At 36.4% G+C, this 19407-nt stretch overlaps 1 protein-coding gene across 1 annotated transcript in view; it reads right to left on the bottom strand.

The window, feature by feature from the left end:
• LOC131952673 (chitin synthase chs-2) overlaps positions 1-19407 on the bottom strand; it is a 50270-nt gene that overhangs the window by 22453 nt on the left and 8410 nt on the right. Inside the window, exons 2-6 of the mRNA XM_059315433.1 lie at positions 8739-8857; positions 7283-7462; positions 3152-3353; positions 684-821; positions 269-396 (exon numbers count right to left, since the gene is read on the bottom strand). Of these exons, the coding sequence (XP_059171416.1) occupies positions 269-396; positions 684-821; positions 3152-3353; positions 7283-7462; positions 8739-8857 (767 nt within the window). The remainder of the gene's footprint in view (positions 1-268; positions 397-683; positions 822-3151; positions 3354-7282; positions 7463-8738; positions 8858-19407) is intronic.

The following is a 19407-nucleotide window of genomic DNA, read 5'->3' as shown; positions in this document are numbered from 1 at the left end:
TTGTAAAACTATCAAGTATAAACATCAAACATCTAACGCCATAAAGTTTTGTGAGAGTAAAGCACTCATTTTCATGATAATTCACCTTCGCTTTTAATAGTTTATTTTTTGTTTACCGATGTTTTACATTTTAAAATGCTTTTTACACAATTCAAAACTAACTTTTTGTTTGAAAGTCTATAGGTCTATAATTTGCCATATGGCACTGTGTCCATTTAACTTAACACAGCTTAGGTGACGTATCACCTGTAGGTAAAACTAGACTTACCTGAGGATGGCAGGCACTGAGCACAAGGCATTCATGAGCAGAAGGCACCGGACAGTGTCTAGACACGGCAAGACACGGAACAAAAACAGACAGAGACCAAAACTGTGAATGGACTCCACACACAAAACCTGAAACACATAACACATGCTGAATCACCGTTTTTGTACGGGTCGAGTTGCTAGTTCGTTACATTTATTTATCTCTCTGATAATACGCAATTCATCTTATAGGAAACATCGTGAATAAATTAAAAACATTTCGAAATAATTACTAGTTATTTTAATTTATTTGTGCTTAGCATATAAAATACAAAAAAAAAAGCTGTATATATTCACACAACATACAAATATTAAAGTCGATGATACATTCGTTCACTTGTACCATGCTTTGAAATAAACCAAAAGAGAAAGTTTACCCATATTAAGTTTAAGATGGAGGGACCGGGAAGGTTCCCAAACAAGGCTTTGCCGAGGGATTCAATAAAGATGACAAGATAAGGGAAGCAGACGGCTCCAATCAGCAGATACACCCAACGGTCTCTGTTCTCTGAACCCTGGGGACAGAGAGAAATATTCAATTGTATGAATATATATATATATATATATATATATATATATATATATATATATATATATATATATATGTATATATATATATATATATATATATATATATATATATATATATATATATATATATATATATATATATATATATAAATGTGGACATATACGGATATATGTGCATCTACACGTTTTTATTGAGATATATAGACATTGAGAGAACACAAACATTTATCAAATTACTCAGCTAAATTTGCTCAGTAGAAATTTGCGGAGATTTAGCCTTTATCCTACAAACAGGTATATAAATGTATAGTAAATAGTTGTGGAGATTTAGCCACTACTTAGCTGTAGAGATGTATAGTTATTGGAAAAGAATGTAACGATATATGCGATGAAGTTATATAGAGTTGATTTTGGAAATTGCAGATAGGTTCAAGAATACATATGTTTGTATTATACAGAAATTTGCGAACAAATTGAGATATTTCGTAAGATTTGCCGGTACTTCTGCAGACGATTTAAAAAATGTCTTGAATACTTGTCCTAAGGAAACGCAGACGACGAAAAAACAAAAACACACGAGGGGAAGATCCCGCCGAATTAGGAGATTTAGGTAAAACAAGAAACACAAGAAACGAAACAAAACAAGGGAATTTGTTTTGTTTTTTAAAGTATGCGTCAACAGCGAGTCGTTCAAACAGTCACATGAGGGGGGGGGGGGGGGTCGTCGGGTCACGTGACCACTGGCCTGATTAGCTGCACTATAAATAGACTGCAAATAATCCCAATTGGCAATAGAATAGGAGGTAATCCAGGCAGTCAATAGCCCAGCTGAGATGACTGAAGCACATGTGCTGTTGTTTGACGCAAGCACATGTGCTGTTGTTTGACAGAAGCACATGTGCTGTTGTTTGACAGAAGCACATGTGCTGTTGTTTGACTGGAGCACATGTGCTGTTGTTTGACGCAAGCACATGTGCTGCTGTTTTACTGCACCACATGTGCTGTTGTTTGACTAAAGCACTGAGGATTGGTTTACCAAAGTTTAGGTTAAAACTTTCGTTTAGACCCGTCTTGAAACGAGACCAGGGTTGTGCAATGTGTGCCCCGTCCAATCAGAATGAGTTAATTTATGTACCGGAAATAGATTTGAACCGATCAGTAACAAAGTCTATGTACCCCACCATCAACGAGGTTACTTCCCTTCTCTTGAAACCACTTCAAATTTGTGAACCCCAAAGTCTTTGTTTAAAAAAAATTAAATGGACCATTTTTTTATATTTAAAATCAGTATTGTGAATTCTGTTTGTAAATTTTGTTTTTACTAATCCAAATTAATAAAGTTTTTTAATGATTACGATGGAATTTGTGACTTTCTATCTAAAAACCTACGCAGTAAATGAACCATAAATTCAACGGTTGATCAACAGAATTGGAGGCCCACACGTATTGCTAAGTTTAAATATTTAAGCAACATCTTTCTATATGCAACAGGAGACACCTTCTTAATTATGCAGATTTTAATGAATGAAATAAAATTACTCAGTTCTTGTATAGTAAGTCCACTGCAACACTCTATAAAACATCGTGTAAGCTAAAACTAATTAATTAGTTTTGAATTAGCATATTTCTATACTCATTTTACTTTCTTGAGAGTTCAATGACCGTTCATTGACAGTTCGAGGACAGTTCAAGGATATTTCAATGAGAGTTCAGTAACTTTAAATAAGACAGGGCACAGAATGTTTAATAAGATAGGAAACAGAAATTAATTTTAGACAGAAAACAGAACTGTAAATAAGATAGAAAACTTAATTTAAATACGACAGGAAACATGATTTTTTAAAATACGACAGAAAACAGAATTTAATATAAGACGTGAAACTAAACTTAAGACAGAAAACACAACTTGTGATAAGAGAGCAAACTGAACTTAATTTAAGACAGAAAATAGAACTTAATGAGAGAAAACAGAACTGTAAATAAGACAGAAAACTTAATTGAAGAAAGAAAACTTAAAAGACAGAAAACAGAACTGTAAATAAGACAGAAAACTGAATTGAAGAAAGAAAACTTAAGTTAAAAGACAGAAAACAGAACTGTAAATAAGACAGAAAACTTAATTGAAGAAAGAAAACTTAAAAGACAGAAAACAAAACTTTAATAAGACAGAAAACTTAATTGAAGAAAGAAAACTTAAGTTAAAAGACAGAAAACAGAGCTTTAATAAGACAGAAAACTTAATTGAAGAAAAAAAACTTAAGTTAAAAGACAGAAAACAGAACTTTAATAAAAGAAAAAAAAACCCAAAACCTACCAGACTAGCATTCCCAATGGCCTGAGTCATGAGCAAGAGACTGGCCTTGCTAGTCACCGCTGTGGCTAAGACAGCGATGAAGATGATGATGTAGGCGATAACTTTGACGGTCTTGGCCGCGACCTCAAACCAGTTGGTCGTGGTCTCATAGAAGGTCTCGTTTTTCTTCGACACTGACCGGAACACGTCCCACGCGACGGCACTGAAAGATCCAGAAAAATTACTGAAAACTATCTTATTAAAACTTGTTTTTTTTTTGGGCATTATTTTAAAAATATTATCCTCCAATAATCATGTCTGGTAAATTCAAATATTTAACATTTAAACAAGTCCCCTAGAAGCGTTGATATCGAGATAAAACTACATGATTTTTACTTTAAGATCTAGACTAAGGACTTCGGTTTAAGATCTTTGGACTTAAAATAGACAGTGCACGTATTTATTGTGCGTTATATTTTTTCAAATAAAAAAAAACTACATTTTTATTCTTAATAAATACAATGACAATGCAAAAAGGTTGTAATATAATAATAAAATAAAAAATAGTACAGGTCAAATATTCTTTAAACAAATATGTTAATTATCACGCATTTTTAATTATCCTTTAGCAAAGTAGTAATTCATCTTTCCTTTAATCACTTCTAGAGAAACACAAAGCTAACAGATGACGTTTCAATATCCACGGTTATAGAGCAACACGGAAAAAAAAAACCATTGTTAAAAATATTGACGTAACACGGCCGTTCGATAATTAAAAAAATATTATTCACCTATTCAAAGTCTGAGTTTCAAAGAAAATTTTAATCATTTCCCCACACCTGCCCGTCTCCACCAGCGGGGTCAAATGTCAGTGGCCGAATAAACCCGGATTAAAAATTAAACCAGCATTTTATAAACCGGACACCGCGTCAAGGTCAGCGTGACCTCGGGGCGTCCATTTAGCGGCATCTCCTCAATGGTGTAGTTTCTCGCATGGGACCTTTAGGTCAGCGGAGGGCACAGGGAGGTGAGGGGGGGGGGGGGGTGTTGGCAAACACGACGGCGGGGGAGGGGGGAGATATGATCGCCATTTAACAGCCAACTGAAAATGGCCTGGATGTATCCATGAACACACCCCCCATGCGGAGTTCACCTTTGATCCATAGACACAAAAAAAGGAGCAGACGAGGAAAAAAAAACTGACCAGTTGACCATACTGTGAGTACACAGATGGGAGGGTGGGAGTACACAGATGGGAGGGTGGGATTTGTGTGTCTCCTGCCTGTTAAGGGCAGTTTTCAACAGGATGATCTGCTCTTGATTGACTTAAACCCCTTCCCTCCCCTTCATATAATCCCCAGCCACTGCGCAGTTGGGGAAACAACGCAATAGAATTACCTGAACCCACTTCTTTAGATAAAACACAACCAACTATCTGAAGGCTCAATGTAGATAGGACTGACAACAGAAATGTGTACGTAAGATGTTGTAGCATTAAAAATGTTTTTAAAAACGACTAAAATTTTTTAAGGGCTTGTATTATGTTGGATGCCGGATCTCTTAAATAAGCAAAAAAAAAAATGGTTTAGAAATGATTAATTGTGGTGAAATCATATTTATATATCAATCTGTCACCGTAAGTTGTTGTTAATAAATCATGTGGTGAATATGTGTTTACTTTATTGTAATAACGTATTTCGGAAAAAAAAAAATCTACATTGTAAAAACATTTCAATTTAAAAATATAAACATTTTAATAAATGCATCTGATTTTGGTGTATTTTGATGTAGATACTGGTGTGTGTATGTGGGGGGGGGGGGTGAATACTACACTAATTACCCCACACACTAAATCAAACAAGCACACACTGTGTATGCTTGTGTGCATGAGTTTTGTTTTGATTATTAATTCGTGTTAAAATCAAAACGCTAATCTATATACTTTTCTTTCTCCCCCCCCCCCCCTTACGTTAATTTTGTGACGCTTGAATAAATCGCTGTAGCAAGAAAACATAATTTGACAGACAGCAAAATGATAGGATCGTCTCCCGTCCAGACCTAGATCAGTGACCCCCCCCTCCTTTACCTTGCCCACCCCACACATTGACCAAAGACACATACCGGACGTGGTCAAACCTCGCGGGAAATGTCCGGTCCGCTTCCGTGCACCAACACGCCGAATCTAAATTTATCCGATCGGTCAATTCGTTCAGTGCCACGAAAAACGCTGAGACAAAATTCGTTTTTAGAAAAAGACACGGATTTTATTTAACGAGATTGGCACAGAATTGTAATGAAAATGTGAAACTTTCAATCTTTTAGATCTCAAATATGGTTTTATTAACTTGTTCACCACTGTATGTACTTGGGAATTTGATGATTTATGTTAATGTGGGTTTATAGACACTAAAATGCTTATATAAAATAATCTATGATTTAGTAGTATAAAATAAGTGTATCTGCGCTTTATAATTGTAATGTCTAAATGAATATTAATCTAAATCCCCCCCCCCCTTAAAAAAAACGAATAAAATATAGAAAAGTTGACTATCGACGTTGTTTCTTATTCTAGACTCTAGACGTTAAAGGACGCTAAGCATAGCTAAGCATATTTCAACTAATTCGATGTGTTCTGACCTGAATTTAAGTGCGGTACTGATACAGTTTCTTACACATTAGGCACGGAGCTAGCTTAGTATCATAAGCGAACTTTCATAACTGAACTTTATTACAAACATAATTTTGGTGTGAAAATTAGGCAACAACAAGAATAATCTCCGAACCACTCAAACAGTTATATAATTGTTTACAAAATAATTATTCGAACTTTTAAAATTAATATGGTTATAAAAACCTTACTGTTTGATTTTTGTCGGGCTTTACTAAAGATAAGATGCTTTAGATGTTTTTAGTGTTTTCGGTAGCTGAAGAAAATTTATAAAAAGCCCAATAAAAAATGCCATTTTTATTTTGTCACTGGAGATTTAAATAAACATGGCATAACAAGGCCATATGATTTTAATAATAAACCGGGAGTGACCTCCCCTAAACGTTCTCGAATATTCTTATATAAAACAACAGGGGATGGCAACTCGGGATAAAGACATGATTTTTAATCCATTTTTAATTACTTATACTTTTTAAAATAGAATAGAATCTCGTAGAAAAAAAGAATTCTCATCAAGTGAATGCAAAACAAAAATTTATTTAACAAACTTTATCGTTAAAGTTACTACAAAGTGGGGTTTACAAAAGATCGAGCACGGAGTTTCTGTACAGCCGCCAATTAATGTTTGTCGTATGAAACTTATGCTTGGTGAACATTAATAGAAATTTAGCCTTATTATACAAAAAAAAATATGTTCAAGTTATCTGCATTTGTAAAGTTTATACCATTGATTCTTTGTTTTTTGGACATTTTTAAAAAATATTTTTATGAACGTATAATTAAAAAAATGATTTTCGTCCATGTTAACAATAATGATGGAAGGATTTTCGTCAAATTGTTGATTTCCATTACTATTCTAGACTAACTTTTAGTGCTGAACTTAATGCCGTAAACGGACATTTCTTCTTCTTCTTCTTCTTCGTTCTAATTTTTAGCGTTGGAAGGGATCGAGCCTTATCTGCCAGAGGGTTGAACTCGAGACTTTTTTTTCGAATTTATCAACCATGAGCTTTTGCCGACTCGACCACGCCTCCATCACAATTAAGGATACGTGTCAACTGGTTATGCGCCATTGAGGCCATTGACTCCGATTTCAGCCTGCTTTTCTTTTTGGATTTGCTTCCATAGCCTTTGTTCAACCAAGAACAAACTACAAGGCAGCAGTTGTTTCATTTTGGAGTTATCTCTCCTAGAAGAGTTACTGTCCCCAGCTAACGAGCCTCATCTGCTCGAGAACGGACATTTAACACGGAGCTAACTTGCATCCTACAATCCTTTCAATCGCTCTTCTGTGTTTATTCTCGTACGGGGTTGATATACTCTAGTCTTAAAACTAACATTTGGCGTAAAAATTAGAGTGTACTACACAGACTTAAAGAATTTTATTTAGTATTTTAAGCAGCAGTTTAGTGCGGATTGCCTAAGCGCCTTAAACATACATTCGATGCGGGACTTAAAAACAGAAGTCTTGATGCTGGACTTACTTTGTGTCTTCCATGGTGGCGTGCCCCGATAGGTTGGTGATGTTGGTTGTTGCTGTGCTCTCTGACGCCGTCGTGTTGGATTTCTGAGAGTTGCGTCGGTGACGCTTGCGTCTGCGTCTGTTCTGAGTTCTGGCTTCGTCGTCACTGCTACCCACTGGGGTTCTCATGATGTCACTTCCTCTGGTGGGGGGAAAGGAGGGGGGGGGGGGTGGAGAGACGTTTAGCATTAAAATATAGGCAGAATGACATATCTCAAGATGTCACTTCCTCTGGTGGGGAAGTGACATTTAAAAACTAAACTTTAAGCTGATGACATATCTAATTATGTCACTACCTATGATAGAGTGTAAGCTATATTTACAACCAATGTGAATTATTCTACTACATCATACTATTGTAATAAAATTTATCTTTATAATTCCATTCAATTTTATTTTCATATTTCGTTTACACCACGTTATGTGTAGACCTGGTGCTAGCTGAGGTATGCTGATAAAGTATGGCTAAGTACAAGCATGGGGCTAGCTGATGTATGCTGATAAAGTATGGCTAAGTACAAGCATGGGGCTAGCTGATTTATGCTGATAAAGTATGGCTAAGTACAAGCATGGGGCTAGCTGATGTATGCTGATAAAGTATGGCTAAGTACAAGCATGGGGCTAGCTGATGTATGCTGATAAAGTATGGCTAAGTACAAGCATGGGGCTAGCTAATTTATGCTGATAAAGTATGGCTAAGTACAAGCATGGGGCTAGCTGATGTATGCTGATAAAGTATGCCTAAGTACAAGCATGGTGCTAGCTGATGTATGCTGATAAAGTACGGCTGAGTACAAGCATAACGCTAGCTGATGTATGCTGATAAAGTATGTCTCAGTACAAGCATGGTGCTAGCTGATGTATGCTGATAAAGTATGTCTCAGTACAAACATAACGCTAGCTGATGTATGCTGATAAAGTATGGCTAAGTACAAGCATAACGCTAGTTGATGTATGCTGATAAAGTATGTCTCAGTACAAGCTTTGGGGCTAGCTGATGTATGCTGATAAAGTATGGCTAAGTACAAGCATGGGGCTAGCTGATGTATGCTGATAAAGTATGTCTCAGTACAAGCTTTGGGGCTAGCTGATGTATGCTGATAAAGTATGGCTAAGTACAAGCATGGGGCTAGCTGATGTATGCTGATAAAGTATGTCTCAGTACAAGCATTGGGGCTAGCTGATGTATGCTGATAAAGTATTGCTAAATACAAGCATGGCGCTAGCTGATGTATGCTGATAAAGTATGTCTCAGTACAAGCATGGCGCTAGCTGATGTATGCTGATAAAGTATGGCAAAATACAAGCATGGGGCTAGATGATGTATGCTGATAAAGTGTTTCTCAGTACAAGCATGGGGCTAGCTGATGTATGCTGATAAAGTACGTCTCAGTACAAGCATGACGTATTAAGGTTACCTGTGTGTCGTAAGGCCTGCCGTCATCACTTTTATTGCGTCATCACTCTCTGACGTCCCTCCTGACTCACGCCTAAAACCCTCATACGCTGGGGGAGGGGGGCTGAAGGCGTTAATGATCTGCAAGACAAAGACACGGATGATTAGCAAGGGCGTTATTTATCTTTAAAACAATAAACGTCACAGGTAATTAGCGTACAAGCAAATGAGTTGAAAAAAGGTTAATTAGTTTAGGCGTTGATTGGCAAGACAAATAAAGACACTAATGACAACGATTTCAAATCGTTTTTGATATTTGGTTGCTTCAACTGCACATTTGATAGCATATATAGGCAAGTGGATAGATTTACAATCAGTAGTGTCTGTTCTTTTTAGACCCTCAGTGATTTAGTAGGTTACTAGCTACAGTTTTGTTTTAATACTCCCTAATTTATTGATACTAATACCACATGTAATTTATTTAGTGGCAAAAAAAAGGTAATTAAATATTTACTCTAATATATTATGAAAATGAAAATAAGCACAATTAATATTCAAACATACAGATTTTAAATAATATCAGTGAATAATGGAAAGAATATAACTATTTCACAAAGTCACTTTTAATTATACATTTAATTCATTAACCATGGCCATGGATTTTATGGGTAAGAATGACTCAAAAAGGAATTAAGAGTACGAATTGTCAACTAGCTGTTAGCTTATTAATTTTAAAACTTTAAAATGCATCAATTTTGTTACTTTGTTACGCAAGAATGTAATTATTCATCTGCAATATATATATATATATATATATATATATATATATATATATATATATATATATATATATATATATATATATATATATATATATATATATATATACTAGAGGCTAATTAAATAGTATGACAACTGTGTTGTATTACATAATCCTCGTATTAAAGAAAAAAATCTATTTAATACATAATTCAGTCAAAATATGAAATATAATCAAGACTTTAAAATCGCTTTGGCTTAGCTATACATCTTCCTTCCTCTCCATTTCTACTTAGCTTCCAACAGTCACTAAATCCTAACCGGTCCCAGAAAAACCTGACACCCCTTGAGCCAAAACTAAATCTATTCCCAGGATACAGAAAGCTGGGTACCACTGTACAACAACGCTGTTAGTTTTTGTGAGCTCCGCAGGGAAACTCTCGCCACAGACCACAACCAAGCCACAACATCAAGATTAGAAGTAAAGAAAAACATGTTTTATTTGCAGGAAGTTTTGCAGATTCTTATAACAAGTGTATTATTATTCTGACAACTGGTTTTATTAAATTTTATACAGAAAGAAAATGCATGTACAATGTTATTAATGAACTGATTCCAGGAAAATTTTACAAAATTTATAAATTAAAATACATTTTATTTAATGTTTAAAACACATTATTAAATATTTTTTTTAAAAACTTTTGGTAATTTAAACTTTTAAAACAAAAAAATTCGAATTAAGTTTTTCCCACCGATTTTCCACCACAACATGAAGACGAGTGACATGACAAAAAAAAGTGTTCCCTTGTCCACTAGTTTCTAACAGTAAAAAAATGTTGAGATGAGCGTCCAACTCACCCAGGTGCAGTGTGGCTTTGAGAGCGATAGAGACATGTAGTAGAAAGGAAGAATTCTGAGCCCGCTGAGAGAATTCACCTTTCTAGTAAAAAGAACAATAACTTCTCAGACCAAGGGGGGCTTTTAGTTTTTTTTTTTTAATAAATAAAGCTAAGATTAAATCAGTGTTACGCTTGATTTATTTTTTGGCTAAAATATAATTAATTTGGTTTGTTACATTTATATAGTTTATTTTATATCAACTACGAAATTGAATATTTTTTTGTTTCTTTATACACATGTTGCGGACCGCGTTTCTTATTTATAATCACAAAAAAAAAAAAACAGAGCAAAAGAAAATATTGCTCAGTTTGTAGCAAGGAATGATTCATTAGAATTATTCTATAATGAGGTTCCGGCAATAGACACAAAGACAAGGGAAATGAAAATTTAATGTCATATTATTGTTATATGGTACAACAAAGACCTTAAATAGATTAACCCCGAGACGTTCATAAGTTAAGTTTTTCAATATCCGAGACATAGGTTCTTAAATGTATTGAAGACTAACGAGAGAAACTTAAGACCCTACTCGCTATACATGACAGACCAACACATCCGAAGTCCCCTAACTCTTAAGTAGACTTACCATATCAAGTTATGTGCCTTACTCTTATGATAAAACCAAGAGAACAACTATTATCCTATAACTCTTATGAAAACTCACCACAATAGTTAAGTCACATAACTCTTATGAGTAATAAAAAGAGGGTAGTGTTAGTCCTAAAAAAGAAAAGGAAATTACATGTGCAATAAACGTTTCGAACTATTAAATCTCACAAGATCAGCTTAAGTCCCTTAATTTTTATGAAAAATCACAAGAACAGCATAAGTCCCATAACTCTTATGAAAAGTCACCACAACAGTTACGTCCCCTAACTCCTATGAAGACACTAGAACAGTTAAGTCCCCTAACCCTCCTGTATACATAATTGAAGTCCCCTAACCCTCCTGTAGACATAACTAAGTCCCCCACCCCCTGTGAACACTCACCCATGTCATATCAGGGCGTGGCAGCGTACGTGTCATACCGTGTGGGTGTCGTGTCCAGCTGACACCCCACCGTCCACCAACCACAGCCGGACGGAACTTAACACACGACACATACCAACTACTACCCTCCGACTCACCCTCAGGGAACACGCTGGTCACATTGTGTCAGAAATATAACAACACACCGTCCCACCGTCCTACACAGACGTCACACAACCACCAAGTCCGATGCTCAACCGTTAAAGAAGAAGTCGCCCAAAGTTAACAAACTCAAACAGAAGATTGGCTTTTGAAGGCTTTTAACCTTTGAACTATTTCATAATCTCTAGGTCAATTTGATGGTTTAAAAAAGTCTAGACAGCATCAAAGTCATCTAGAATCTTTTCTTGACTTAAGTAGGTGGATTTAAAAAAAAAACGAATTTTCTCCTTAAAATTGTCTTATTTGCTTTCTGTGGTAATTTAAACACTAGTTAGGTCTTGACACCACGAGATAATTCAGCAGGTAACAGGTTCAGTATACCCAACGTTTGTCTAATTCAGTAGGTAACAGGTTCAGTAAAGCACACGATTCTCTAATTCAGCGGGTAACAGTTTCAGTATACCCAACGTTTGTCTAATTCAGCAGGTAACAGGTTCAGTAAAGAACACGATTCTCTAATTCAGCGGGTAAAAGGGTCAGTATACCCAACGTTTGTCTAATTCAGCAGGTAACAGGTTCAGTAAAGAACACGATTCTCTAATGTCTTTCCACAAAGCTCAATTTAACTAATCCGGAAAAGCTGTGAATAACGATACAAAGCAGGCCTTATGTTCAAAACTTGAAAACTGAACATTAAGAACGTAATGTCAGAACGATACATGAATCGGGGTACTAATAATGCGCATTGGTGTCCATTTTAGAATCATTTTATCATTTTGTGTGTTTGATATTAAACAGGTGGAAATATAAAACAGCGACTTTAAAAAACTAAATGAATAAATCCGAGATTTTGGAAAGAATAAAGCGAATGAAACACAATATACCTTTGGTGAATTTAAACACAAAATTGAGTGAAAACAATTGTTTTACTTTTAAGACGTTAACAATTCGATCTTTAACATTAACATACGATACAAGGAATTAGACTTTAAATGTGTCTATAGTTACACAATTTGATCTCCAACTTAAAAAAAAAATCCCGGATGCGAAGGATAGGACGTGACTATTGTCTGTACCTCGTGACCAGACTCTGCTATTATGCAAATTTTTTATGCTGACATCTCTCACTTGATTGGGGGCAGGGTAAATAAACCGGGGGCGTCTTAGAGAAATCGTGCATTTCTATAGTTTAGTCAAGTTGTGGGTGTGGGGTGGGGGGGACGACGACAGACGAGTAGGTAAGTGCGTGTGTGTGTGGTGTATGGGTGCGTGTTTGATTAAGCTGGGGTAGGTAGTGACATAGGTGCAGTAGAATATCGTGTTTCGTCAACTGGGTGGATATGAACTAATTTATAATGAGATGCAATGGTAAATAGTTTTCATTTTTTGCGCAGCGGGCTAAAGATAATATTTAACCAGGCTGGTTACCATAGAGAATCAAAGGTTGTCATGGAGATGAAGTGCTTTTGCGAGTGTCCAACGTACGAGGGATGAAAGGACTGCACTGTTCATTAAAGATCGCTATGTAATGACAGCGGTGAATAAATGAGAATAAGTTAAAATGTTTTGAGCATTCACGTAAGTATCTAGGTTAGGTTAAACAGAAAGAAAACTATGGTGAAGCGTACATTTACTCGCACGTGATAATTAATTAACCAAAGAGGTTAATTAACGATATTGTCTTAAGTCAGGTGTAAGTACGTTAGATTCTGATCTGGCCATGATTTTTATATTGTGGCCAAGCTGCACCATCAGGATGTAGCTGTATGAACAATTTGGCCAAGAGTAGAAACGGGTGTATGTAACTACAAAGGGTCTTCTTGATGTATATGTTTTAAAGTTATATCCACATGCTCTCACTATAGTCAGTTTTTCAATGAACTGCAGCGTGTTACAGGTATATCTAAGGATGGGGGGGGGGGGAGGTAGGAGGAGGACACCCCGCATCCGTAACACAGCCACCCCCGCCTTTTACGAAGTAGAAAAACAAATTAATTTAGAAAATAAATATTTTAACCCTTGACCCCTCTCTTTCAGAGAGGGGGGGGGGGGTGTCAAGTGCTCCCCCCCCCCGAAAGTTTCAAATGTATACCCCAACCTCATGAAAAATGTCTTAAATAAGTCCTGTTAAAATGGCCGCATGAAATCACTATGGCCAATATGTTTCAATGCGTTGGCCATATGTGACATTATGTCATATGTTTCAATGTCCGTAACAAATAATGATATTTCAGCCAGTGGCGTCGATAGGTCGGATTTCGCCCGGTGCAGCACTTCGTAGCGTCCGCCCCCCCCCCCCCTAAATGGTGTCACCCAGTGCGGTCCGCACCCCTTCGCCCCGCCCTCGCTACGCCTCTGATTTCAGCATATAATCTCTACAAAGATTAACATAAAAAATAATGTCTCTATAGCCTAACAAAGGTAGGCTACTATGGATGAAAATGTTTCTAGGGACTGTCTTTAAACTGTTCTAAAATCTACCTGAGTGACAAAATAACTCATACATCTCATTGGTGAGGCCGGAAGAAAATTTAGTATATAAACTTGGAAAAAATAAGGTATAGAGATTTGGTATCACGTAACGGCTACAACAAAACAACAAGTCAAGTTTAAATTATTATTAGATATGTTTTATGTGTGGGTTATGTTTTTAGTGTTGTAGAATGGCTAGATTTTCAAGAAACAGCCGTCTAGCTGGATATCGGATAAGTGTAATAATAGGCTACATACTTTTCCTTGGGTAAGTTTCAAATGTATCGGCTCTAATTAAATTCTTATTATTGTATCACGAATCAATAGCTTTTGAATACCACAATTCTGTTATCACACAAACTTTGAGTCACATCGAATGTCAAGTATTTTAGCAATCGCATCTCTAGTCTTGACATTTCCACGTCAACTGACAAGATATCTATAACAATCTCTGAACTCCATAACAATCACGCACATACGCATATAAAACCATTAATATCAGCTACCCACCATACATCACACACAACACACAGATCCCATCACACATAACACACACATCCCACAGCACACCACACAAACATCCCACCCCACACAACTTTGATGAGATCTCTTATTTCACGTGCATTTTGTTTGGTTGATTTCTCCATGCATATTTATATATTTAGAATTCAATGTGACATTCTCACCGGACCAATTCTATCCCAAATAAACCACGCCCATAATATAAAACAAAACAAAACCGCACATTTGCTGAATCAAAAAATATGTCTCTCGGTTGTATTTTGGTATTTCACATCGTCTAAAATGTATGAATATCAAAAACAATGTTTTAAAACATACAACAGAAAAACATAGCTCCAACATCACCTCAAAACTGACTGTTTTCATATTGTTTACAGATTGTTTACATATTGTTTAAAAGCTATTTATAACACCTGGTCTCTACTTTCATAAATGATAAATAATAAATTATCTATAATTTGAGATGTTTATTTATAAAATCATCCAACGGCAGGTTTCCATAAGCCGACAACATAAACCAAACATAAACGCACCTATACATATAATAAAACTGAACATACTTTTAGTCAACACAACTCTAGGTACTCTAGACTTGACTAAAGCTAATGCAATGCGAACCATAGCCATAGCCTAAACTAGTTGTAAACTATCATAATCCCTAACCCTAGAACTTACATTAATCTTAACTCTAAGGCAATCTTATACCAATATAGCTCTCAAACAACTACCAGGCATTGACAGGGTATTTTTTTTTAACTAAGCCCAACTTTGTGTTTACTATAAGTAAATCGAGTAAAATAATATGCAATCAACAATGACATAAGTTTGCTTACATTGCTTGTTTTATTCTTTGAGGTAGTATCTCTCGACCAGTATCCCCGTATTCCAGATCGAGAACTTGATTAAACACGTACAGAAACGTAAAGCATCAGCCACCACCACAATCTTTTTTCAAATCCGAAATCCCTGAAATATCTGCTATCTAGTCCAGATGTGAACAACCCAGGTCCAGAAATTGGGCTGTCGTTATGGAATAATGATGGCTATCTAGTCCCGATGTTGACAACCCAGGTCCAGAAATTGGGCTCTCGTTATAGAATAATGATGGCTATCTAGTCCAGATGTGAACAACCCAGGTCCAGAAATTGGGCTCTCGTTATGGAATAATGATGGCTATCTAGTCCCGATGTTGACAACCCAGGTCCAGAAATTGGGCTCTCGTTATAGAATAATGATGGCTATCTAGTCCCGATGTTGACAACCCAGGTCCAGAAATTGGGCTCTCGTTATAGAATAATGATGGCTATCTAGTCCCGATGTTGACAACCAAGGTCCAGAAATTGGGCTGTCGTTATGGAATAATGATGGCTATCTAGTCCCGATGTTAACAACACAGGTCCAGAAATTGGGCTCTCGTTATAGAATAATGGTGTCTATCTAGTCCTGATGTTGACAACCCAGGTCCAGAAATTGGGCTGTCGTTATGGAATAATGATGGCTATCTAGTCCCGATGTTGACAACCCAGGTCCAGAAATTGGGCTGTCGTTATAGAATAATGATGGCTATCTAGTACCGATGTTGACAACCCAGGTCCAGAAATTGGGCTCTCGTTATAGAATAATGGTGTCTATCTAGTCCTGATGTTGACAACCCAGGTCCAGAAATTGGGCTGTCGTTATGGAATAATGATGGCTATCTAGTCCCGATGTTGACAACCCAGGTCCAGAAATTGGGCTGTCGTTATAGAATAATGATGGCTATCTAGTCCCGATGTTGACAACCCAGGTCCAGAAATTGGGCTCTCGTTATAGAATAATGATGGCTATCTAGTCCCGATGTTGACAACCCAGGTCCAGAAATTGGGCTGTCGTTATAGAATAATGATGGCTATCTAGTCCCGATGTTGACAACCCAGGTCCAGAAATTGGGCTCTCGTTATAGAATAATGGTGTCTATCTAGTCCTGATGTTGACAACCCAGGTCCAGAAATTGGGCTCTCGTTATAGAATAATGATGGCTATCTAGTTCCGATGTTGACAACCCAGGTCCAGAAATTGGGCTGTCGTTATAGAATAATGATGTCTATCTAGTCCCGATGTTGACAACCCAGGTCCAGAAATTGGGCTGTCGTTATAGAATAATGATGTCTATCTAGTCCCGATGTTGACAACCCAGGTCCAGAAATTGGGCTGTCGTTATGGAATAATGGTGTCTTTGACTCGCGTGTCGGTATCGGGCATAGATCGATAACTACTTGTTTGATCGTTTTTAAAACACCGTAGGTATCGATTAGCAAACACTTGGTATTGATCACTAGATCAGAATAAACATGAATATTTGGCTGCTGCCTGCCCATCAATGATACTACACTTGGGTATAAAGGGCGGATAACTCATATAATTTAGCACAGAAGGGGCGGTAACTCCTACACCTTAACGGAAAGGGCGTTAACTGCTAAGCTTAAGCACCAAGGGTGGGTACTTCAATATTCTACCTTCAGTGTGTGTGTGTGGGTGGATGGGGGGGGGGTTCTCCCACACCGTAGTATAACGGGTAAAAACTTCTACACCATAGTGTAATATGGAGACAAACTTTACACACTAGTAATAAGGGCGTTGGAGCTTTCACACATAAAAAATCAAATAAAAGGAGTTACTAGACGAGATTTGTAAAAAAAAAAAACAATTTAAAAAAACCACTCAAACGCTCAAATATTGATTCTAGTAACAAAAAATTCCCAAAAAATCACGTTCAGATTATAATAGTTATTGCCTTTATTTCTACTATTTACGAGATTCATTAAATTCTCTACCAAAGAGTGAACAAGAGTAAGTAAATCTTCTATGAAAAGAAATTTCAAATATGATTCTTACTTAATCCTTTGCAGACGTATCCAGTAAAATAAATTTAATTTAATCCACAGCAAACTTATTTCTTATCATGAAATTGCACGTACATACAGAAAATTATACACACATCACATCAAATATCACCTAGTTCATGTTATATTTTCACATATTCGGTATCTTTGAAGAATTCATTTGAAACATACGGCTCAAAGATTATGCAAGGATGAAAATTTGTTTAGACTAAGGTAGGTAATTCACTCACTTCTCTTCCCTGTTGAATAATCTCCCCTCTGTGTCAATACCGCGGTGTGGGGCGAGAACTCAAGTGATCCACGTAGACACAATATCCAAACGCCAAAGTCCCAGTTTAACGCATAACCTGCCGAATGTCTTATTCAACTCATTTCAGTTTTCCCCCCTCCCACTCTTACCTTTTTTTTTCAAATGTGCACGGCCATTTCTAATAAAGGGAGCGCATCCCTAGAAAACTAAGAGCAAATAACTCCTCCATATTTGATCGGTCTACATAACATTCTATTGAGGGTGACGAAACGGGCCAAACAAAAGGGCCCATATAGTCAGGAGAGTACCATCGACATGCCGCCCCAGCCCGTCCCCTAATGTTTGATGCGGTGACACACACGTCAATATTAAATTAAAGGCACTCCCCTCCCTCCCCCTCCCTCGTACTATACTCCCACTTCCTTCCCTTTAAAAAAAAAGATATAAACGGAACTAACTATTGCGAAAATTTAAAAGAAGGAAAAAAATTCCTGAAATAAAACCTGTTGGAGAATTGTTTACGTTTTTAAATATATTCAAGTTATAGTTTAAATAACTTATAAAAATAGTTTCAAATTTTGTAAGTTTTTATTTTTAAGTTACTTAGCACAATTAGATTTAAACATTTATTTTAAGGTTTAATTTTAATTTTTTAAATAAATATTAGAAGACTGTTCAACCATGTGTAACCCTCTTCTCCCCAGGGGCTTTAAAGGAATATGAAGATGTTCAACCATTGCGAAGTGGTTGTTTTAAGGGTTGGTATGATAAATGGGGTTGTCTCAATAGAAATAAAAAATGTATAAAGATTGGGGGTGGGGAGAGATGATGGTTGATTTGTTTCGGTAAAACATAACGACGTAGTTGTTTTTTAAATAATATGTTTGACTCCCGATCCCATTTTTACTTTCTCGTATATACGAAGTATAGAGAAAGTCTTGTAATCGTGCAAAAAAAAAAAATCGAGATTTTTACAAATCTCGACGTTTCACACCTCACTGATACGGAAAAACATAATTTTGCAATCTTGTCCGTATGTCTGTGTGTCTGTCTGTGTGTCTGTGTGTCTGTGTGTCTGTCTGTCCGTGTGTAAACACGATAACTTGAGTACCGTTACAGCTAGGTTGATGAAATTTCATATATAAGTATTTAATCAAAATCGTAGATCCGTATCAACTTTTGAGCGATTTCCGATAACCGGAAGTGGTACTTTTCCTACTTTGAATTTTTCAAAAGCCTATAACTTGAGTACTATTTCAGATAGATAAACGAAATTTCATATGTAAGTAAAAGATCTAATTCTCTACCTTCTATTAAATTTTGAGTCATTTCCGTTGACTGGAAGTAGTACTTTACGCTACTTCCGATTTCTCAAAAAACTAATGTAAATTTTAAAAGTACTAATAATATTGCGCACCATTATGCGCTTTTTTATTTGGCGTTCACTTGGTGTGCAATTAATTTGTCTACGAGATTTTATTCTATTTTTAAAACTTTAAGTATTTAAAATGGATTAAAAATCATGTCTATAGCCCGAGTTCCCATCCCCTGTTATTTTATATAAGAATATTCGAGAAAGTTTAGGGGAGATCACTCCCGGTTTATTTTCATTTACCCTCCGCCTGTATAGATCTATATTCATAAGAGCGACCACCCTGTGTTTTCGCAGTCCTCTCTACATATTGATACAATAAGAAGTGTACCCGAGTCCGCTGCCCACACTACACCCACCACCAGTCGTTAAACGAAGTTAGACGTCATTGGTGGTAGAAACG

Source organism: Physella acuta, unplaced genomic scaffold (assembly GCF_028476545.2).
Source record: "Physella acuta isolate Inbredline_101_S28 unplaced genomic scaffold, ASM2847654v3 ptg000886l, whole genome shotgun sequence".
NCBI classification, from domain to species: domain Eukaryota; kingdom Metazoa; phylum Mollusca; class Gastropoda; family Physidae; genus Physella; species Physella acuta.
This window is presented reverse-complemented; position numbering and strand designations above follow the sequence as displayed.